The 19876-nt window shown below is 38.4% G+C and overlaps 1 protein-coding gene across 4 annotated transcripts; it reads left to right on the top strand.

Annotated features, from left to right (window-relative positions):
• The first annotated feature begins 530 nt into the window (after positions 1-530).
• ranbp3b (RAN binding protein 3b) lies at positions 531-19722 on the top strand. Of its 4 annotated transcripts, none has more exons than XM_027150682.2 (17): positions 531-595; positions 6715-6773; positions 10145-10181; positions 11057-11143; positions 11452-11523; positions 12584-12649; positions 13521-13622; positions 14058-14158; positions 14345-14467; positions 14551-14645; positions 14759-14834; positions 14974-15067; positions 15491-15615; positions 15868-15988; positions 16160-16302; positions 17068-17281; positions 18438-19722. In XM_027150682.2, the coding sequence occupies exons 1-17, from the start codon at positions 574-576 to the stop codon at positions 18482-18484; spliced, it is 1584 nt and encodes a 527-aa protein (XP_027006483.2). In that variant the 5' UTR covers positions 531-573; the 3' UTR covers positions 18485-19722. The 4 variants fall into 4 exon arrangements, with proteins under 4 accessions (XP_027006483.2, XP_027006482.2, XP_047662327.1 ...); XM_027150681.2 differs by having other exon boundaries at positions 15464-15615; XM_047806371.1 differs by having other exon boundaries at positions 13509-13622.
• Positions 19723-19876: the final 154 nt, after the last annotated feature.

Here is a 19876-nt window from a genome sequence, read left to right as displayed (position 1 = left end):
TAATATTCATATATTGATTAGTATAAACTTTATACTTTAAACTATATATATATATTTGTATTGTATTGTATTGAAACCAATATCATAAAGGCTTGTATCTCTGAATATACGTTAGACCAGGGGTTTAACCAAATACACAAGTCAAACACTCAGGATTATATGTACACTTACAGAATAGCACCACCTGGTGGCTATAAAGATGACATGCACAGCTCATCGAAATATGTGATTCCCTGCACTTCAATTTCTAGAAGAAAATTGGGAATGACAAAAAAAGCCATTCAAATAAAAGCACCATTCAAAACACAAGTGTTAACGCTATAAACCTGAATAAGTCTTTGTCCCATTGAAGGAGAATCAAGAAAAACAAACAAATGTCAAATTAGATAGGATTAGACTCGTATATAATAATAACAGACGATCATACTGTAGGAAAAAATATCTCTATGCTAAAACGTACATAATACGTAATAAGTAAAAAATAATCTCGATTTTTAGCCCAGCTTTTGTTTCTCTGCTAGAAATAACGCCCGTATTGGCGCGGTGCATTGTGGGTGTGCGTGGAGAAGTAAAATGGCGGACTTGGCAAACGAAGGTAGGCAAATGGGGCGAAGCAATGAAGCCACAAAACAAAACCATAAATGACTTTACGAAGTGCAGAAGCATGTGGAAGTGTGTTATAAGAGTTCTGCGTTCATTCTGGATGTCATTTGTAAAGGTTCGGTGTGATTTTGTTTAGTTAGCGAGCTGGTCATTTGGTGGGAATGTTTTAGCTAGCATGGCTAGCGCTAACCTGGTTAGCATTAGCATTAGCCTGGCTAACTGTGCTAGCTACGTGCTAACCAGCCTCTTCGGGAGCTCGCTGATGTTCCGGGCCTTTCTGTTTTCTTTGATTTTTAGGCGGGTTCATTAGTTTTTTACACTCAGGGACTCGAGATCGTAGCTTTCGGAGCAAAGACACACTTTCATGCAGGAACAAATCACATCTAAATATTCTGTGTTGTGTATGTATATAAAGAGAAAATAATAATAATAAAGGATATATTTCGTGTTTAGAGAGGAATCACAGTGATGTCAGGTTTGTGTGAATACAAACGTTTTGTTTTAACACGTCGCCGACAAAATCGTGCGTGTTATTAACGTTAGTAGTCGTATGAGCATTAATTAGCGCTGTGTGTTAATCGTTCACATTCATTATTAATTCGGATTATTCTGAAATCTGAACCGGTCCGGACTCGATCACACAGGCAGTGCTTAGCTTAGCTTAGCTGTTAGCTAACGTTAGCTGGATTAATTACATTTGCACTTGATCAAACCAACACACCTGTTTGTCTAGTCTAAGAACATGATGTAGTTTAGTGTCTCAGTGTGATATAAACTGTTAAATGTTTTTTTTTCCAGGCCTTGCTGATTATTACATTAACAAGACAGTACAACATGTGCACACTTTTTTTTTATCATCAACATGATCAGTTTAAAGGGGTATAAAGATAAACGGGTAGTTTTGCATATAAAGGTTATTTTGTAGTACACAGCAGTTTGAGATCTTGCTGGTAACCAGTTTTATGACATTTACAGCATAACTTGGCCACGTTTAGAATGTAAAATGGGATTTCCTGTGCTTTTAAATGGTGTTTCAGAGAGTGAGTGATTCTGGAGAATAGATATGAATCACACGCTGTTCTCAATGACACTGAGAAACGAAAAGCTCCCCAGTCTAGATGTCATAGGTCGTTCACACGAGTTGGGGTGGTTAGGAAAATGTGCGTTTTGAGTCACAAGAGTACAGTTATTATTTTTTCTGTCCGTCACGCATCACTTTAAGCCCTTGAGATACAGGTACTGCATTCGATCTGTGGAGATGAGCATCGCATGTGCAGGCCATTCGTCTGTAATGTAGGATGAATCCAGTTACTCGGGTAATGAACATTAATGCTGCTAAATCGAGCCGTGATCACGGTGTGTAATGAAAACTCTTCAGCACGTGAACATCAGGTCCAACTCAGGATTCATTACTGTGCAATGAGATCTTTTTCTTGCATTAGTCACTCTTAAAAATTCTCACTGCAATAATGATTGACCATCTCTATTTGTGGGGATAGGATGGGGTGTGTGTGTGTGTGTGTGTGTTCTAGGGGTGGGTTATGTTGGCTTGATGGGAAATCAGTGTAAGTCAGTGCTTAAAGAGTACACAAAAACTAAGCACCTCCATAAACTTTACAAACCAGTGTGAATTTTAGAGAAGTGTGTTGTGATCACAGAGATAACCTACTGATCTACAGTCATTTAGTATATTGAACAAATTTGCTTCATTTTGCTCAGATCTGAGTTTAGACTAAAAGGCTTAATCAGAGCTGTGAGTTAACAGCTCAAAAAAAAGGAAATGTTGGCAGACAGGGTATATTTATGACTGAAAAATAGGTCAGTATGACTATAAAAAATTGTTATTGTCTTTTTTTTAAACTCATCAGTATCGTGATATCTCTAACTTTTTAGTGTTTTTAAAATAAATCAGGCTCATTGTAACTCAATCTCGCTGAACTCAATGTTTTTTAAAACTATTTTTACTAATTTGTCATTAAGCTCATTTGCATCAAAACACTTATGTTTTGTGCAAGTTAACTGTATAGTATATCATAATGCTTAATACATGCTGTACGAATGTTACAAATATTATGTTATCGCCCAGACGTAGCTGAAAACATTTTGTGCATCACACCCAGTGTTTATTTTATACTTTTTGTTGCTGTCTGCAACATTTGGTTAACAGTTTGATGCAGATCCTCTGGTTTTGACTAAGTGCCACATGTACGATCTGTCTGTCTGTCTGTCTTTCTGTATCGCAGCCACCATTCTTTTCCCTACACATGCAGTGGTCAGTCCATTTGAATTTAACCCTGGTGTGTTTTCCATCTTTCTGCATTTTATATGTGCAGGTGTTAGCTCAGTATTCACACTTGTCCCTCTGTGTGATGTGCACTTGGTTCATTTCGAGCCGCATTACAGCTTGGTTTAGTTGCAGGCACAGTGACCAACTGCAAAAAGTGAACCAAAGATACCGTATGTTTTGGGATGCGTAAAGCATTTTTTTTGTAGATTCGTGCTGCTAAACTGATCCACAAGGCCCAAGGCACAAACTGAGCCCAAGGACAGAGCTGGAGCCCTGCAGAAATGTAACGTGTTCTGGATATTTAGACCAACGAACAGACTTTAAAAATGAATGCTGGCTGCAGTATGTAGAACTGACTATTTATATAATTATTTACACCCTGTTTGCTACGCTTGATTTAGGTGTAGCTTTGTTTATCGCTGTACGGTTGACTAATGAAGAGTTTTGCCAGATAGTTTCATCCCTATTTACCGCAACCATTTATTTTTTGCATTTTACTTTGTATGTGAAGTGTGAAAGCAAACAAAAATGATCACTTTCACTCTGAATCAGACAATCGGAGTAGTAGTGTTTTTGCACCCAATGCTAAGATATAACAATGAAGTAGGAATACAGGTTGTTTGATTGATTAAGCTGTCAAAGTGCATCGTTGTGCAAACCCGTTTATCTGCTTTTATATTACATGGTGTGAGTGCCAGATGGTTCGAGGTTTCTAGGTTTGAAAAACAACCTAGAAAGAAGTGTCTGAATTGAGACATGATTAGAAAGATTTGCATTTGTTTTCAAGCATAACGTTAGGTAAAAGCGCTGCATATACTGACATGGCAGACTTCCCTTTTGATCGTGTCAAAGGTTCACGTTTTTGCAAAGTCATGAGTTTGTGGTTTTCAAGCATGACATTGAGAGACCACTAAAAGCATCATACAGTAGCTGCTGTACCCAAGATAGTGCAGTATACAGTGGCTAGAAATTGTCTACACACACCTGCAAAAAGTGAAGTTTTTTGTGATTAAAAAACAAAAAAAAGGAAACCAGGATACGTCATGTCAGTTCCTTTGCACATTTTGATTGTCTTAGATTCTAAGACTTGGAACAACCAGCGTAAGTCAAGTGGGACTTCTTACAAAGCATGCGTAAGGTCTCTGTTTTAAAAGGTATCAATCAGGAGAGCAACGTGAAGGTTGTCATTAATGACTAATGAAAATGAATACTTGGTGACAGGACCAAGAATAGGACTTTCCACCAAAATTGCTGAACAGACAAGATGAGAATTAACCAGGAAGGTGCTATCTACAACAGATATGTACAGAAAAAAGATCGGAGCTGTGAATTATAATTATGTACGTGTGTGTATGTATGTATGTATGTATGTATGTATGTATATCGTCGCTGTCGGGCGGAAACCTCCTATGTCCAAATTTTGTCAATTTCATATTTTTTCACATATCGATGCTATTGGTCAGTCCCCACGTGGGTCTGTTATTTTTACAAGTTTTTAACCAATCTAAAGTCTTGAAAATGGCTTGAGCACAAATCTCTTAACTCCATTGGACACTTAAACTGTCCACCTCTTCTTCACTCAGTGGGAGAGCTTCACGGCATATTCTCAAGATTAAGAGTCGCAACGAATCAACACGCCTTCTGAGGTAAATGTCCTCAAAACACTGGGCTCAAAGTAAAAAAAAATCTTGACCCCCGTTCTGGTGCTCGTCTGAGGACAGGAATTTAGCGCAAGACATTCCACTGCAATGCGGACTAAACCCTGTGCATTGCAGATAAGAGACGCCGTTTTTTTTAATTTCCTGAAAAATAATGGTTTTGGAGATACAAGGATTCCGCCCGACAGCGACAATATATAATGTATATAATGTATATGTATGAAAAAAGCAAGGCATTTTATAACACAATATCTCCATAGTTGTGGTGAAGCATGGTAGTGTCAGCATTATGCTGTGGGGCTGTTTCTCTTCAGCTGGGACTGGGACTCTACTCAAGATAGGGGGAATCTCTAAGTACCAATTCTGCCCCAAACCCGACAGGTCTCTGTTAGACAGCTGAACAGTTTCATTGACCAAATGAAAAATGTCCTGGTCATGTGTCATCCTACTTTTGTGACAAAGCAACAGATGGTCTTTAATTTTCTGTGTTCGAGACGGGGCAACAAGTGACATCTGAAATAAGATTATTTTATTAATAATATATGACATGATTTCCTTCGAGTGTGTGTGTGTGTGTGGTCAGAACCTTTTTCAGTCTCCCTCATTTATGACATTAGCCCTATTAATTGCCTGACATAAAAAATATTGTTGGTGCTTGTGGTCAGTTTATGTTGCTTGTACAGTTGGCTTGCTTTCCTAATATGCTATTGACGAGAGTATTTCTCTTACTGATTAGTAGACTAGTAAGTTTGTGTTTTACTAGTTAGATTTGGAATCTATATGTAGCTACTCACAGCGCTGGCACGTTCGCAAGCAACAGTAGTGGTCACGAGACTCGTCACTTGCTCGTATAAGCATAAGGTCGTCAATACCTACTTATTAATTCTGTTTATAGTTGTAAAGTGAAGTGCACACATTCGTTTCTGGGATTTTTTTCAATCTGTCCACACTGAACCACACTGACTGAGCCTGGTCAGTTAGTATCAAGTTTCAGGTACAGCAGTTACGGCAGCAGATGTATTACTACTGCTGTCAAAAATATCAGATCAGGGTCAGGCTGATCATGTGTCTTTGTTTATTTACAAACTACAATGTGTATTCTAATTCCGGCTAACCCTGCCAGAGTTTTATTGGGCCTATTGATCATTCCATTTGCTTTATCAAAAGTTTACTTTAGAGGTCACTGGAAGTGTTTGCTTCATAATTTGGTCATGACTTTAGGCCCAATTTTCCTGCCGCAAGCTAATTTTATCGTCTCCCCAACAGCCATCTGCACCAGTGTTCACCAAAGGTTCTGTCAAACATGTTTGATTTATTCTATTCTATTCTATCATGTTGGAGGATGAGGGTGAAATGTAAGCATAGTAATGTTTCTGTAAATATGATTAGTATTCCAGTGGTTGTTAAGGATCTGCAAACAGCAAAAATCCAAACGAATGTGTTGCTATTCCTACATGGCAGTTTTTTGTACTGTTCCTTCCTTCTTTGCAGAGCAGACAATCCTCACTGCTTGCATTTTTATGCTTTCATCTATAATCTTTTCCCCTCCAGTGTTTTCTCTTAATTCTCCTTTTTTATCACAAGAAGATGGCTCTGTTTTCTCATGAGAAAGTGGATTTAGGGATGAGGCATGGACCTCTCCATGTGTCCGAGCATCTGTGAGACACTGTACACTGAGCACGCTCGTATGTCAACTGATAGCACATGATTAAAGTCATGTAGTGTAAAAGGTCAGCAATTCGGTGGTTTTGAAAGTCATTTTGTGTGGACATTGCTTAACCTGCGAGCATTGGAACAGGAGCTGCCTCTGTTTAAACCCTGCTTCCATTTTACCAGAAACACTGAGACAGTAGAAGCAATTTGTTTGGTCAGAAAGTTATTGACAGCTTCTGAGAATGGACAAAAGCATGTAGAAATAAACTGGAGTCTGATTATCGTGCTTTTATCACCAATGTTTTTTTTTTGTTTTTTTTTATAAAATCACTATAACCACCAAAAAATGTACATTATCTCCAGCCTTATGACTGTGAACAGGTAGTATAAGTATTTTATAAGTTATTGTTCCATTGTTGTTTACTTCGTGTTAACTGGTGTTATTGTTCGGATGATTCCTTCCTTTCATCACCTCCACCCCACTATGATTTATTTATTTATTTATTTTTAAAGGAGAGAAGCCTGCCATAGCTCCTCCGGTGTTCGTGTTTCAAAAGGACAAGGCACAGAAGGTAGGTCTGATTTTTTTTGTCTATGAATTCTCTATCTGTAGGTAGAGGATGGGTTTACGTTTTAACCAAGGCTGCGCTCAGTGGTTGCTCTTGCCACAAATCTTTGTGGTCTTAACATGGGCACCTTAAGTAAAGCTTCTATTCCATACTGACTTGCAGAACAAATACGGTCGGCGAAGTCAGAATCAGGTTTATTGGCCAATGTGTTGACTGACACAAGGAATTTGGTTCCAGTTGTTTGTGACTCAAGTGCAGACATAAATAACACTATACTATACATTTAGCTTGGACTAGACAAGACAAAACAGACTATACAAGACAATACAGACAATGAGACACAATATAGACAGTACGAGTAAAACATTATTAAAATATTTAGATTTAAATATAAATACAGAATATACATCAGATGAGTTATGTACTTAAAGTGTGAAGTGCATAATAGTAAATAACAGTATTGTGCAATATTATGCTTTTGTACAATATGCAGCAGCAGTAGTGTGTGTAACGTATACGGATGATGTGATGACTGACAGTTCTGATAATGCAGTACTTATGGATATGAAGCAGGGAATATAATTATGGTGAGTTGTTAATGGAACTAAAGATTATCAGAGAAATGATTCTCATAAAGAATTTGATTGTGTTTTTTTGTTTGTTTGTTTTTTGTCAAATGAATATAGTTAGTTCATTATTTCCAATCCTTTGTGGCACAGTAAATTTCATTAGTTCAGGCATGTTGAAACCCAGTACATTGTTAATTTGGTTTGGTTAAAGGGGTTATGAAAGACTATAATGCCTGTGCTTTAATGGTTATGTTTTGCTCGAATGCTGTCCCCGTGTAAGCAATACTAATTATTTTTGATCATTTTAAACGACACAAGCTGTGATTTTTAATTACTGCCTACATTAGTAATAATACCAGCATCGTTATCAAGTGGTGAGGACAAATTCAATCCAAGAACACTGAGCACATGAACGGCTTATAAAGCATTTCTACCAATCTGAACTGTCCATGTGACAACAATAACAACCAATTCTTCCCACTTCTCCTCTGTCTGTAGTCAGACATTATCCTTAATACTGCTACCTTAAGGACACGTTTGTAGTTCCTGACTTGAGCTAGCTAACTGTTGTAGTTAAGTAGAAGTTTTTCCTTTTTGTCAGGACAGTTAAAATTACTTTATATCTTTTCAATGCAAACCGGTGTTTAATTTAGTACATTTTTTCTTTGCTATCTAGCTTTTCACCTGTCAAGCTTTTTATACTTTTTGTCAGAACTGCTGCTAAAAGCCAACCAAACTTAGACAGACAATGGAAGCGTATCTGTGTTGACATGATGGCCCGACCTGGCAGGGGGACCGTCACCACACTGTACAGGTCCAAATTCAGTTAGAGTTTTCCGCACTATAAGGCGCACCGGATTATAAGGCACAGTCTCAATTACGGGTCTATTTCTGCACTTAACCCATACATAAGGCGCACCGTATTATAAGGCGCACCGTATTATAAGGCACATGCTAAAACATACGGTCTACAAAAAAGGTAACAGAAGCAAAACAGTGAGTTTAGTTTAACTTTATTCTACTATTTAACACACACACACACACATTATTTTTTTAATCAATCTTCTCCCACAAATCCATCAAAGTCCTCATCTAGTGTGTTTTCTTAACTTGGCGCAGTACATTTTCTTGCTTCCTCCACTTCCGAACCATAAATTCATTGATGTTGAATTCTTTCAGCTGCTCCATTCCCATTTACAACCGCGTAACTGATAGCCTGTAGTTTGTATTGTGCCTTGTAAGCATTTGATTTTTATTGGTGGATGGCAAACCAACTTAAGGTGCATTTACCACCACTTACTGGACTGGAGTGTGGAGCGCATAATGTTTAGGAAGAAACAAATGTTGTTTTGCAACATACTGGTATTATACCTACCGGAGTATGGAATAAAAACACTGTCAATAATAATCGTATGTAATTCAAAGCATTTGTGTGTAAATTTTAATTTTGCGGAGTTGGATCCCAAAATCTACGGCCACGACAGTTTACAGATACGAGATTTTGTGTGTTTGTTCAAATACAACTCCAAAATGTACGACTATGACAGTTTACAGACACAACGCTTGTTTTCACAACACCTCTTTTTCACACACGAAAACGGTCTGCGACACAACTGTCAAAAATACGTCATCACGTTCACAGGCATTACTATCTGAGGGAAGATGAATCGATTCCACGAAGTGCGCATGCGCCCCACCCTCTTTTAAACCACTGGCGCCGAAATGGCGTATCAGCAGCCAAGCGCTCACTCATCGTCAGTGTTGTATGAAGTATTAGAAAGCAATATTTGAGTAAAAGTACAAGTATCGTGCTAGAAAAAGACATTGGTAGAAGTGAAAGTCATCTTTTAGAATACTACTCAAGTAAAAGTCTTAAGTATCTGATATTTACTGTACTTAAGTATCAAAAGTAATTTTCTGATATTTAATGTACTTAAGTATTTGAAGTAAAAGTAAAAAGTAAAATTTCAGTGGTTTTCGGTAGGCATAAGAGCAGGGGCGGTTCTAGGGTTTCATCCTTAGGGGTTTTAGCCCTCAGTGAGAATTTAAAACAAGAAGAGTTTTAGTCATAGTCGTACATTTTGGAGTTGTATTTGAACAAACACACAAAATCTCTAAAGTAATGCTTTGAATTACGTACGATTATTATTGACAGTGTTTTTATTCCATAACCGGAGGCATGGCGGAGGTAAGCGTACGTACTTGTACATATTACGTAATGTCCTCTGATTGGTTTATCGCTGCCAGCGTACGTAGTGTATGTATTACGTCCCTGTATCAGCGAGAAATGGTCCGACAGTCAATCAAGCGGAGCGCTTACCAAAGTCACACAACATTTTTACAGATTTTTGGAACTCGGTTCCCACATAAGGCGCACCGGATTATAAGGCGCGCGGCCGATTTTTGAGAAAATTTAAGGCTTTTAGGTGCGCCTTATAGTGCGGAAAATACTGTAACTATAAGGGACTCGGCACAAAGGCAGCTCTAAGTCAATTGTTTGTTTCCTGAAGGCAGGAAATGTTTAGCCTTGTACTTTTGATTTATTGAGCTTCATGCAGATTTGTTTAGATGCTTGAAGTTTGGTCAAAGATTTTGAATGGGTTTATTACATATATTTTGATATGTTCACAAATGTATTATGGTTATTATTTATTATTCTTATTCTTATGATGTTTGGTACATATTTGTTGATAGCATACTATCTGGAAATTTAGGTTTTCAGTTTTAAGGTGTATTATTTAGGCTTGCACTTAGGTATTTTCTAGCTGTGAATGTCTCTCTCATGGCTTATTTTCTCCATTCCAGCGATCTGCTGATGGGTCCAGTGCAGAGGACGGGGAAGGTACGGCTGCTTCATCTTCCATCTTAATCCACATTTACAGTTGTTTAGAGAATTGTGTTACAAGGTCATGGTTGTGATCATGGATTTTGGGAAAATATAAATTAGATTACGGATGCGCCAAGTTTTGTTTTCAAGAACGAGAAATTCTTCACCACTTTAGTCAGTGCCATGCAAAGTGAGGCATGTGGTAAAATTTCTTGAAATCAGAGACGCGTTCCACTTCGATACTATGTGTAGTGTACATTTTTTTGAAATTCCCTTCTTGGACTTATTTAGGTTGACCAAAAATACCAATTAAAAGTGCTGCGCTAAATGGACATTAAAGCAGAACTTGTTGGGATTGGAACTTTGGTAAATTATTAATTATTGTTAGTGGCGGCTCAGCGGTGCAGCCTCATGCGTCCAGGGTCCCTGGTTTAATTCTGAGCTCAGGTTCTTTCTGTGTTGAGTTTCACATGTCTGTGTGGGTTTCTTCCTGGTTTCCTGCTTTCCTCCTAAAACATGCTGCTAGATGCTAAATTGCTCCTGGGTGTGAATGAGTGTGTGAAAGTGTGTGGGAGACCTGGTGTCCCACCTGGTTGTGCTCTCCAGATCCACCAGGTCTAAAATGCTTTGTGGAAGATTAATGAATTAGTTGCATCCTCAGATGTCGATAGAGTATTTGCCACTAAAATGGCAGTATCGATACAAGTGTTTTTTTTTTTTTTTTCTTTTTCTGTTTTTTTTTTTTTTGGTTAACTCTTGATTGAAGTGCTAGGGCATAGATAGTACAGAAAAAAACATATTTAAGCTGTGGGTTCATCTGAATATAGTGCCAGAAAGTGAATGTAATGCTATAAGTATTTGGGATTATAGTGGATTTGTCTTGTCTTTAGATTCAGACAGGGAGGAGGGAGAATACTGTCCTCCAGTGAAGAGAGAGAGAACCTCATCCTTAACACAGTTCCCACCTGCACATTCAGGTAACTCAGATGAGCTCATAATAATGATATTTTGCTTCTATGTTCCTATCTGACTTCCCTTTTATGTTTTTTATGCAAATGTCATGCTAATGTGAATATGGTTCTGCCACCGAGAAGAACCTCAATTCTTTCAATTCTGTTTCCTTCAACAACTCTGCAAGCTACTTGGCACTTGGCTGTGTGTTATTCTGATGTGACTTCAGCTTGGTGCCAACTGTTAATCAGACATCTGTGTCAAATATTGGCTCATCGTGCTGTCCTAGTCACGCGGCTTCTTCCTGTGTATGTTTGTGTGTGTCTCATTGCAGTTTCCAAGAATAATGTGTTTATGCCGTCAAGTTTCTGTCAGTCTCCAACAGGCAACTCGGACTCTGAGCCAGGTAAGAGCATGTGAACCGTGTTACCATTACTTGATTAATGCAAGTCAGTAGTTAGATTGTTTTGTGCTATTTTAATCTTCATCACCATGAACTGATACGAGTTTTGATTGATTTTTGTAATTATAATTAAGTTGTTAGTTGCACAGTGCAATTATGAAATGACTTTTCTTTATAAAACAGACATTTGACATGAAGAGGAATCATTGTTGTAGATACTGCTCTTCTGACCTGCTTGTCGTGATGTATAAAATCCGTTTGGATACAGTGTATATAACTGGGCTCTATCCCAAACTTGTCAAAACGTTCAATGCGTCTTTGCGTATGCTAAATGGTATTATTGTCTTGTCTTAATCGCATTTCAGGCTAATGTAAATAATGCTAACACAGTGCCAGGGTTAAGTTCCCTGCCTGGTCTGTGCAGCTATTCATTTTTATCCAAATGCAGTATCCAAATCCAGGCTGTCTTTGTAATTGATGTAGAATTTTGTTTGGGAAAAAAAGACATTTTAAAGTTTGGCATTATTAAAAAAAAAATTAAGTGTAACACATTTTGACCTGACTGCTTGTTGATTGAATTTGTGCATCCATTATACAATACAAGGAGATTCTGTACATTTATTTTTCATTTTATTTAGGTATGCTGCCTTCAAGAATGTTGTATTTCATGTTGTCTACTGATTGTATCTAAGGAAGATGACATTCTTATCATGTCAAAGGCTTGTCAGGGAATGAGCCATGTTAATGACCTTAGCCTTTTCTGTGCTTGTACACTGCTCAGAAAGTGATTGATTGTGTTGTGGGGACATATGAAGGAAAATAAGCATTGCTTTCTATTACTTCTCTGAGCAGTCAGACAGGCAGAAACCAAATCTGTCTAGATACCATTTCTGAGAGAGCAAGAATGTGTTCAAGTTGGACTCTGGTTCTAGAGGCTCTTTTTTTTTGTAAGGGAATCGACTTGGAAGAAGTAAACCCATGTTCTTATAAGAAAAAAGGGGAAAAGAAAACTGATTTTTATTAAAAAAAAAACTTTTTTTTCTTGCTGCTCTGACCCTTTTAGAGGAAAAGCCAGTTGGATTTCGCTTGAAACCCCCAACTCTGATTCACGGACAGGCACCGAGTGCAGGTAAGACTTACTCGTTCCATGCAGCGAGAACAAGCTGAAATAATCCTTAATGTTAAGTCCACCAGCAGGAAGGGGTGTCCTGTGCAAGGAGAAAAGGTTTCCTGTCAATTGTATGAGTATTTCAGTGATTATGGACGTCTATATACAGTAACGAAGTACCGGATTAATATTTTCACAACTCTCCACTACTTGACTACACAAAAATTATACACCCGAAGATATATAGGAAAGATCATCCACGAGTTCATTTATGAGTTCATACTGCTATTAATAATTCATTTTATGAGAGGATTTCATAACAGTTTAGTCACAGGTCTGCATGCTAAACTAATAAATGAAATCCTTCTCTTTATATAAATGGATACAATTTGCCAAACATAGATTTATGTAACAGACCAGCATTCACCTCAGTGACACCTTTATTTTCATTTGGGTTTTTTGTTTGATTCTTGATCTAGTTTCTTCTTAATGTCGGAAGTAAAAAAGTCTGTTTAAATAGCTTTACCTCACACTGATAATATCAGGGGAAAACTTTTGGCACACCTCCATTTGTACTGCTTAATTAGATCGAGTTGCAACAATGGTGTATTTTTGTTTTATCTGACATTTCTGTCAAGTTTCTAATAGCTTTGTGGTAAAACCCAAGAAACGTCTTCCGTATGGTGCCTATAATTCTGAAGCTGACCGTATATTCGTAGAAACAAATAAATAAACTTGAGTATGTGTTACTTTATGCATGAGTTTATCTCCTAGTATTTTCATGTATCGATCTAGGAAGCTATCCTGTAATTTGTCTTGTAGATCTTCAGCATTGGCTGGCTATGTAGGATGTTCGGTTTCCGTTCCAATCCATTAGTAGGCTGTTTTTCAGGTGTACCTAGTCAGAAACCTAAGGAGCAGCAGCGCAGCGTCCTCAGACCTGCGGTTTTACAGGCTCCGCCCACCAAGACCCTCTCAGAGCCCAGCAAGAGCAGTGAGTAAACTTACAACGTGTGCTTTCCTTACAGACAACAGTTTCAGCTTAACACTGCAAACCTCCATTCTTTCTCACACCTTTATGTTCATGCAGTCACAGTATCGCGTGTATTTTTGTTGCACACACTGCAAAGTATTTCAAGCAACCACAGTATTGTAAGCATTGTACAAATGTTATAGTTCAAGGAACTGCATAGGGGCTGTAGTGACAATAAAAAGCATCTGATCATGTTAAATACACTGTTGTAAAGCTAACCTGCTATAAGGGTGTTATTACGGAGTGTTTTATGAAAACACTTTTTAGTTGTAGACTGACAATAAAGTCTGTTCTTGCGAAGCCATGATTCAGTGGAGAAGCAATATTTGTAAATTATTACCCAGCTAAAGTTGTATTATGTGTATACAATATTAACTGATTATGTTTCTATAATAGACTCGAGCTGTGGAACAAATGGAGTGGGCAAGTTTTCAGAGGCAGCTACAGAAGGCCGGTCGATTTTCCTGAACAATACAGAGAGCTCAGACAAATCACCGGTGAGACCCTTTTTTTTTTTTTACATTGTATTCTCAGCACACTGGATCATAAACACAGACATGCTTTGCTTTGAGACTTAGTAAGTCAGTAAACATTTTCCAGCTCTTCCAACTCAAACAGCCTCTAATGATTCCATCATTTTAGCAGCGTGTATGTTTATTATACGTTGAGTCATTGTGTTGCAGAATAAAAAAGACCAGGAAGGAGGAGAGGAATACTTAGGAAAGACAGAGGAGAGCACACAAAAGAAGGATGTTGTGGTTGACCCAGGTTTCGTGTTTGGTCAGAATATCAAAGATAGGGCAAAGGTCAGTGAGTTCTCGTGGACATCGGTCAAATCACAGCCTCAAATTGTTCCATATGAAATGTTTAAATGTCATTTTGTCCGCAGGTGGATGAGAACAGCACAGTGGAATCTAAAGACGGCACACAGGACTCTGAGTCTGCGAGTACTAATTACTTCCTGCAGTACATGGGCACTTCAAGGTGACTACAATTCATCTGTTTGTCTTTAAGGGTTTTTTGGGGGGCTTTTACGTTCTGATTTAAAAAAGCAGTTTGTCAGTAATTGTCTGATTTCGTACTTTTTGGCTTTCCAGCTCTCTGAATGCCACGAACAACACAGACAAAGGAGCCAAGTTTGTGTTTGGCCAGAATATGTCCGAGAGAGTGCTGGTAAGATGGATGCATTACTGCAAAAATGTTGGCACTGCTTAGTGGTTCTGGCTTCTAAATGTTAGAAAAGCAAAGTATCCGTGCATCAAAGTGTAACTTGATGAGCGTGAATCTGAGGATTGTGTTCGTTTTGTGTTAGAGTCCTCCAAAAGGCGGTGAATCAACAGCAGAGGGCTGCAAAGAAACAGCGTCAGCATCAGAACCCTCATCACAGGAGGCCACCCCAGAAAAGAGTAAGTGCTCTTAGCATTTGTATATGCTTCATAGCATTTATTAATTAAAATCAGTGATGGCTACTTTTCTTTTTCATTTTCATGACATGCCAATGTCTCGATCCAGAAAGCTACACATGCCGTTAGCTAGCTGTTCTCATTCAAATCCCATAAAACCTCAGTGATTTGAGAAATATTGATTCATCCACTGTTGTGCACTTTAATTGCACCTTCTAAGTCCTGCCTGTTGATGCATCAGGAAAGTGGGCTTAAATAAATTGGCCCCATAATCACTTGACTTAACTGTAACTGACTACATTTCTATCATCGGGGCCCTGATTAAACTACTAGTTAATAATTAATACTCTGAGTTTAATATGAAAAGAGATGCATCCCCTCACTCTACTCCTATTCAAGGTGCATCTGAATACTGTGTGTATCCAGATCACAGTGTGACAGAATCTCTAGAGGAATCGGCAGCAGCGTACACCAAAGCCACGGCCAAGAAGTGCATTTTGGAGAAAGTGGAGGTCCGCACCGGGGAGGAAGCCGAGAGCAATGTGCTGCAGGTAAAATGCTATTTTCCGTGTGACGCATGCACGTGTCCGGGGTTTGAGGAAATATACTCGATTCGTTTCAGTTTAGGTCATTTTTACTTTTATGTTAAACATGTAATTGATTTCATTTCAAAAATAAAAATAAAAAGTGGAAAATCAGATGGATGGTTGTGTGAGTAGCAGCTTGTGAGGGTGTTTATTTTATTTATTTTATTTATTTAAAAAAAAAAAATTTTTACACAAGGTCCTGTCTTTGATCCACAGATGCAGTGCAAGCTGTTTGTGTTTGATAAACCAGCTCAGTCATGGATTGAGCGAGGTCGAGGGCTGCTGAGACTCAATGACATGGCATCTACTGACGATGGCACACTACAATCCAGGCTAGGTCAGTGTGTCAGTGTTTTGCTGCATGTATTGTAAGGTTTATTTAAAACAGATGCATGTTTTTATTATATTTGTTTCTTTTAGTTACCGAAATGTAGCTTTTCCCACTATGTGTTCTTACATTTGTTTTCTCTCCCCCACCCCCTCCCCCCCTCCAATTATTATTAAACAGTGATGCGCACCCAGGGAAGTCTGCGGCTGATTCTGAACACTAAGCTGTGGGCTCAGATGCAGGTGGACAAGGCCAGTGAGAAGAGCGTGCGCATTACTGCCATGGACACAGAGGACCAGGGAGTGAAGGTCTTCCTCATATCGGTAGGCTGCCCTTAAAAGCATTTTTGGCTTGGTTTTTAGGCATGTTAGGATGTACACACACACACACAGGCTGAAATTGTATGAACTCTACTGACTCGTTGCTGTTTAATCCACATATTTGTTTGTGTAACTTTTTTTTTTGTGGTTCAGTTTTGTATAGTCGTGAGATTCTGTACGATCTGATAGTCAGTAGGTAGACTCTGTCTGTCTGTTTATACACAGAGGAATGCAGTAAATCCTTCTTTGTCTGTTTTCTTAAATTCCATATTAGAGAAAGTACAGCTTGTTTTCAGACATGATTAAACTTTCCCCGAAACGGAGAACAGAAACTGAAAATAGAGTCCCTGTAGCTGCAGTATTAGCTGAACCCTACACTTCAGGGTCAGTGAGAATCCAAACATTTAAATTTGCCCTGCTGAAGGAATATTTTGAAGGAAATCTCATGTATTCCGTTTTACAGCTGACCTGTAGACAAGTAGGTCAGTCAGCCAAGGGCCAGGTTTTGTGTTCAGACTTTGCTTCTTTATTTGTTTGCCATGTAAAAGAAATAGTTTTTGACGGTTAATACTTGAAGACTATGACCAAAAATGTGCTTCATGCAAACAGCCTGCCTGTATCTTCAAACCTCAGTAATCTTGTATGCAAAACAGATGTTTCTGAGAATTCTTTAAAATTCTGTTTGATCCCCCATACCGGTACTGAGAATCTCTTCTGCAGTGTGTTTTGACTAGCTATGCTTTGATAAGTGTGAGTTTCCTCTTACAGGCCAGCTCGAAGGATGCAGGGCAGTTGGCAGCAGCGCTCCACCACCGCATCTTGGCCCTGCGGAGCCGAGCTGAGCAAGAGACAGAGAGCACACCCGAGCCGCCCCACACTGAGATTACGCAGTCCAACGAAGATGACAGCGACGATGACGTCGAGCCTGCTAAAAACAACAGCGGCAGCAACATCGCCCCTACAGGAAATACCACCGCCAGCGGTATGCTCTTCCCTGTCTCTATAATATAACTACTAGTGACGCGCAGATCGCGGTTATATCCGCGGGCGCTGTCTGATAATCCGCGGGTCGGGTAATACAAAATTTATTGTCTTTTTTCTTAATGTATTATTTTGTGTATTTTTGGATATTCCGAATTGTATTTTGAAGGGATGGGGCTGATAGCTGATATCCAGTCATTGCTCAGACTGAGCAAATTTCATTTGTGTTCATGTGTGTGTGATCACCTGTTCGGGAGGTTGAGAGAAACAGTGAAATACCAGCTAAGGTCTGACAGGGAGTAAAGATTGTGTTTATGCTATTAATATAATGTAGCTTAATCGGAACAAAGAACAACCTTTTGTTTCAGTAAATAAATATATATAGGGACTATATATAAATGTTCAATTAAAAGCAGCATATGTTCAGTGTATTATGTTTCGCGCTGATCGCTCTAACTGCACCGAATGAGCTGTTAAAGAACAATAAGAAATTATGGTGCTGGTGGATGATTTATTTAAAGCAGCAAATTCGGGTGACGTTTGAGCTGATCAGCGCTTCTCTAATAACTATATAAATGGTAGAGTGTTTTGGTCATTAAGAGAGAAATTGTAATCACTGCCATATTTTGGTGGTATAGATAGATAGGCTTGAAAAGCACTGTTTTGTGTGCGTGTGCATGTGTGTGTGTGTGTGTGAGGGGGTCTTCTTAAGAGTGGTGTGATGCAGTCTGATTGTTTTACTTTACCAACATTCCCCATTGTATTTTCTGCCTACACATTTAACCCAGGACCCAGCTTCTGGCAATCTCAGTGCATACTAGTTTGTGATGTGTTTAAATTATATCTTGCCGTGGATGTGTGCTAAAAATCTGTAAACAAAAATATGTTGTTCTTCATATCATTGCCCCGGTGGTGGTTTTTTGTTTTGTTTTGTTTTTCCTCCAAGAAGGCTGCAAGTTTCAGCAGCTCTCTGGGGCAAATTTTCTTTCCATCATCTATTTAAGGCTGTTTTTCTATTTAGTATTGTGGTGATATGCTGATCTTAGTATGTAACACATGACTATTGCGCACACTTCCTTTTTTAATGCTATTTAAGGGAACGCAGTATATCAAGTGTTCTACAGTAACACCTTTTTTTTTTCCCCTCTCTTCCTCAGGCACTTCTGAAACCTCCGCGGAGGCACCGGCAGCTGAAGGCACATAACACCCTGGCCAGCTGCCTGACTTAAAAACTGCTAAACAGGGTTTTTTTTGTGCAGGCATCTGGGTGGACAGCCTTAACCACCGCAACTCTTTCAGCCCAGCGCTGTGGGTCCTTCAGCTCCAGCCCTGTAGCAGAGCTCCAGCGTCTCTCACTTAAAACTCGTAGTTCATTTTTTTTCCCCCTTCCTACATTTATTGTGAATCTGGAATTCAGTTCTTTTTGTTTTTATCACTTTGTTTGCTTTTTTTGGTTTTGTTTTAGTTTTCCAGGACTGCAAACAAACTAAAAAAAAAAAAAGGGGAAAAAAAAGAGAAACAGACTTTTCCATTTAAGGGTTTGGGACTTGGCTGCTCATCATATTGATGAGCGTGAGGGTATTCCTCTCTCCGTGTTAAGATACGGCACATGTCACAGCTGCAATTTCTACCACAGGATTGGTCTTTTACTTTCTTGCTTTCCCCACAACCCACTTTTATTTTCTCCTAATCTCTCATGCTCCGCTTCAGACCACCACTGTATGACATTGTTCAAAATTATCCAACATCCGTTCAGTAACTTTATGCCCTCAACCCAAAACCTTCCTGGACCTCAATCATTCTTTTTTTTTTTTTATTATAAGAGTCTAACTCATTTCCAGTGGTTTCCCCTAAACCAGTACTCCTACTAGTCTGCTATGATGGTAGTTAGATCTCTTATTGATATAATGAATAAAGGACTAAACCAACACATGGACTGTGCTATTGTGGATCTGTGCTTCTTCAGTGTTCCACTGAGAAGATAAGAAAGGTTAAAGGGAATTAACTTTGGTCCCCTCACCATTACGGATTCACCACAATCTGCCCTTTAGCTTTGCTTTATGGACAGATGCAGTTATTTGTTTTAATTTGAACAAAAATATTGAAATTTTAAATAAACATCTCTGCAGATATCCATGTTTATTTTCCATATTCTGAATGTTTGTAATATGTTACTTTTTTATTGTTTTATTAACTCTTTTTTTTTTTAATCCATTTCCATGCCATTGGAGACAGTACAATGGAGATGACGTTTTTGTTTTTTTGTGTGAAAAACTGAGTGCATTTAGAAACGTGAATACAGACCTTCTCATGTAAATTTCTATGAATATATTATCATTTACTAGAACATGTCTCCAATCTCCTTTACAAAACAAATAGAGAAAAAAAAATCAAAGTTAAAAAAAGAAAAGCTTTGAAATAAATTTTTTGTGTAATGTCAAATGTGGTCTATTGTTTACCTTTTTAATCAGTCTTTGTCAAAGAAAAATCAGTGCTTGGTGTTATTAAAGCAGCAGACAGTGAATTAAAACCTGGAAGTCATCAGTTAACTGGTTCACACCATTAACCTGTTTAATATTAAGTTTGTTATTTTTGT

The sequence above is a fragment of the Tachysurus fulvidraco genome, chromosome 22, assembly GCF_022655615.1.
Source record: "Tachysurus fulvidraco isolate hzauxx_2018 chromosome 22, HZAU_PFXX_2.0, whole genome shotgun sequence".
Lineage (NCBI taxonomy): Eukaryota > Metazoa > Chordata > Actinopteri > Siluriformes > Bagridae > Tachysurus > Tachysurus fulvidraco.
This window is presented reverse-complemented; position numbering and strand designations above follow the sequence as displayed.

Bases quoted from the DNA above. Each gene is read 5' to 3' on its own strand.
- ranbp3b (XM_027150680.2), top strand. From the start codon at position 574: ATGGCGGACTTGGCAAACGAAG. The intron at 10,182-11,056 runs GTACGGCTGCTT...TCTTGTCTTTAG, and splicing joins CAGTGCAGAGGACGGGGAAG to ATTCAGACAGGGAGGAGGGA. The intron at 16,303-17,067 runs GTAGGCTGCCCT...TTCCTCTTACAG, and splicing joins TGAAGGTCTTCCTCATATCG to GCCAGCTCGAAGGATGCAGG.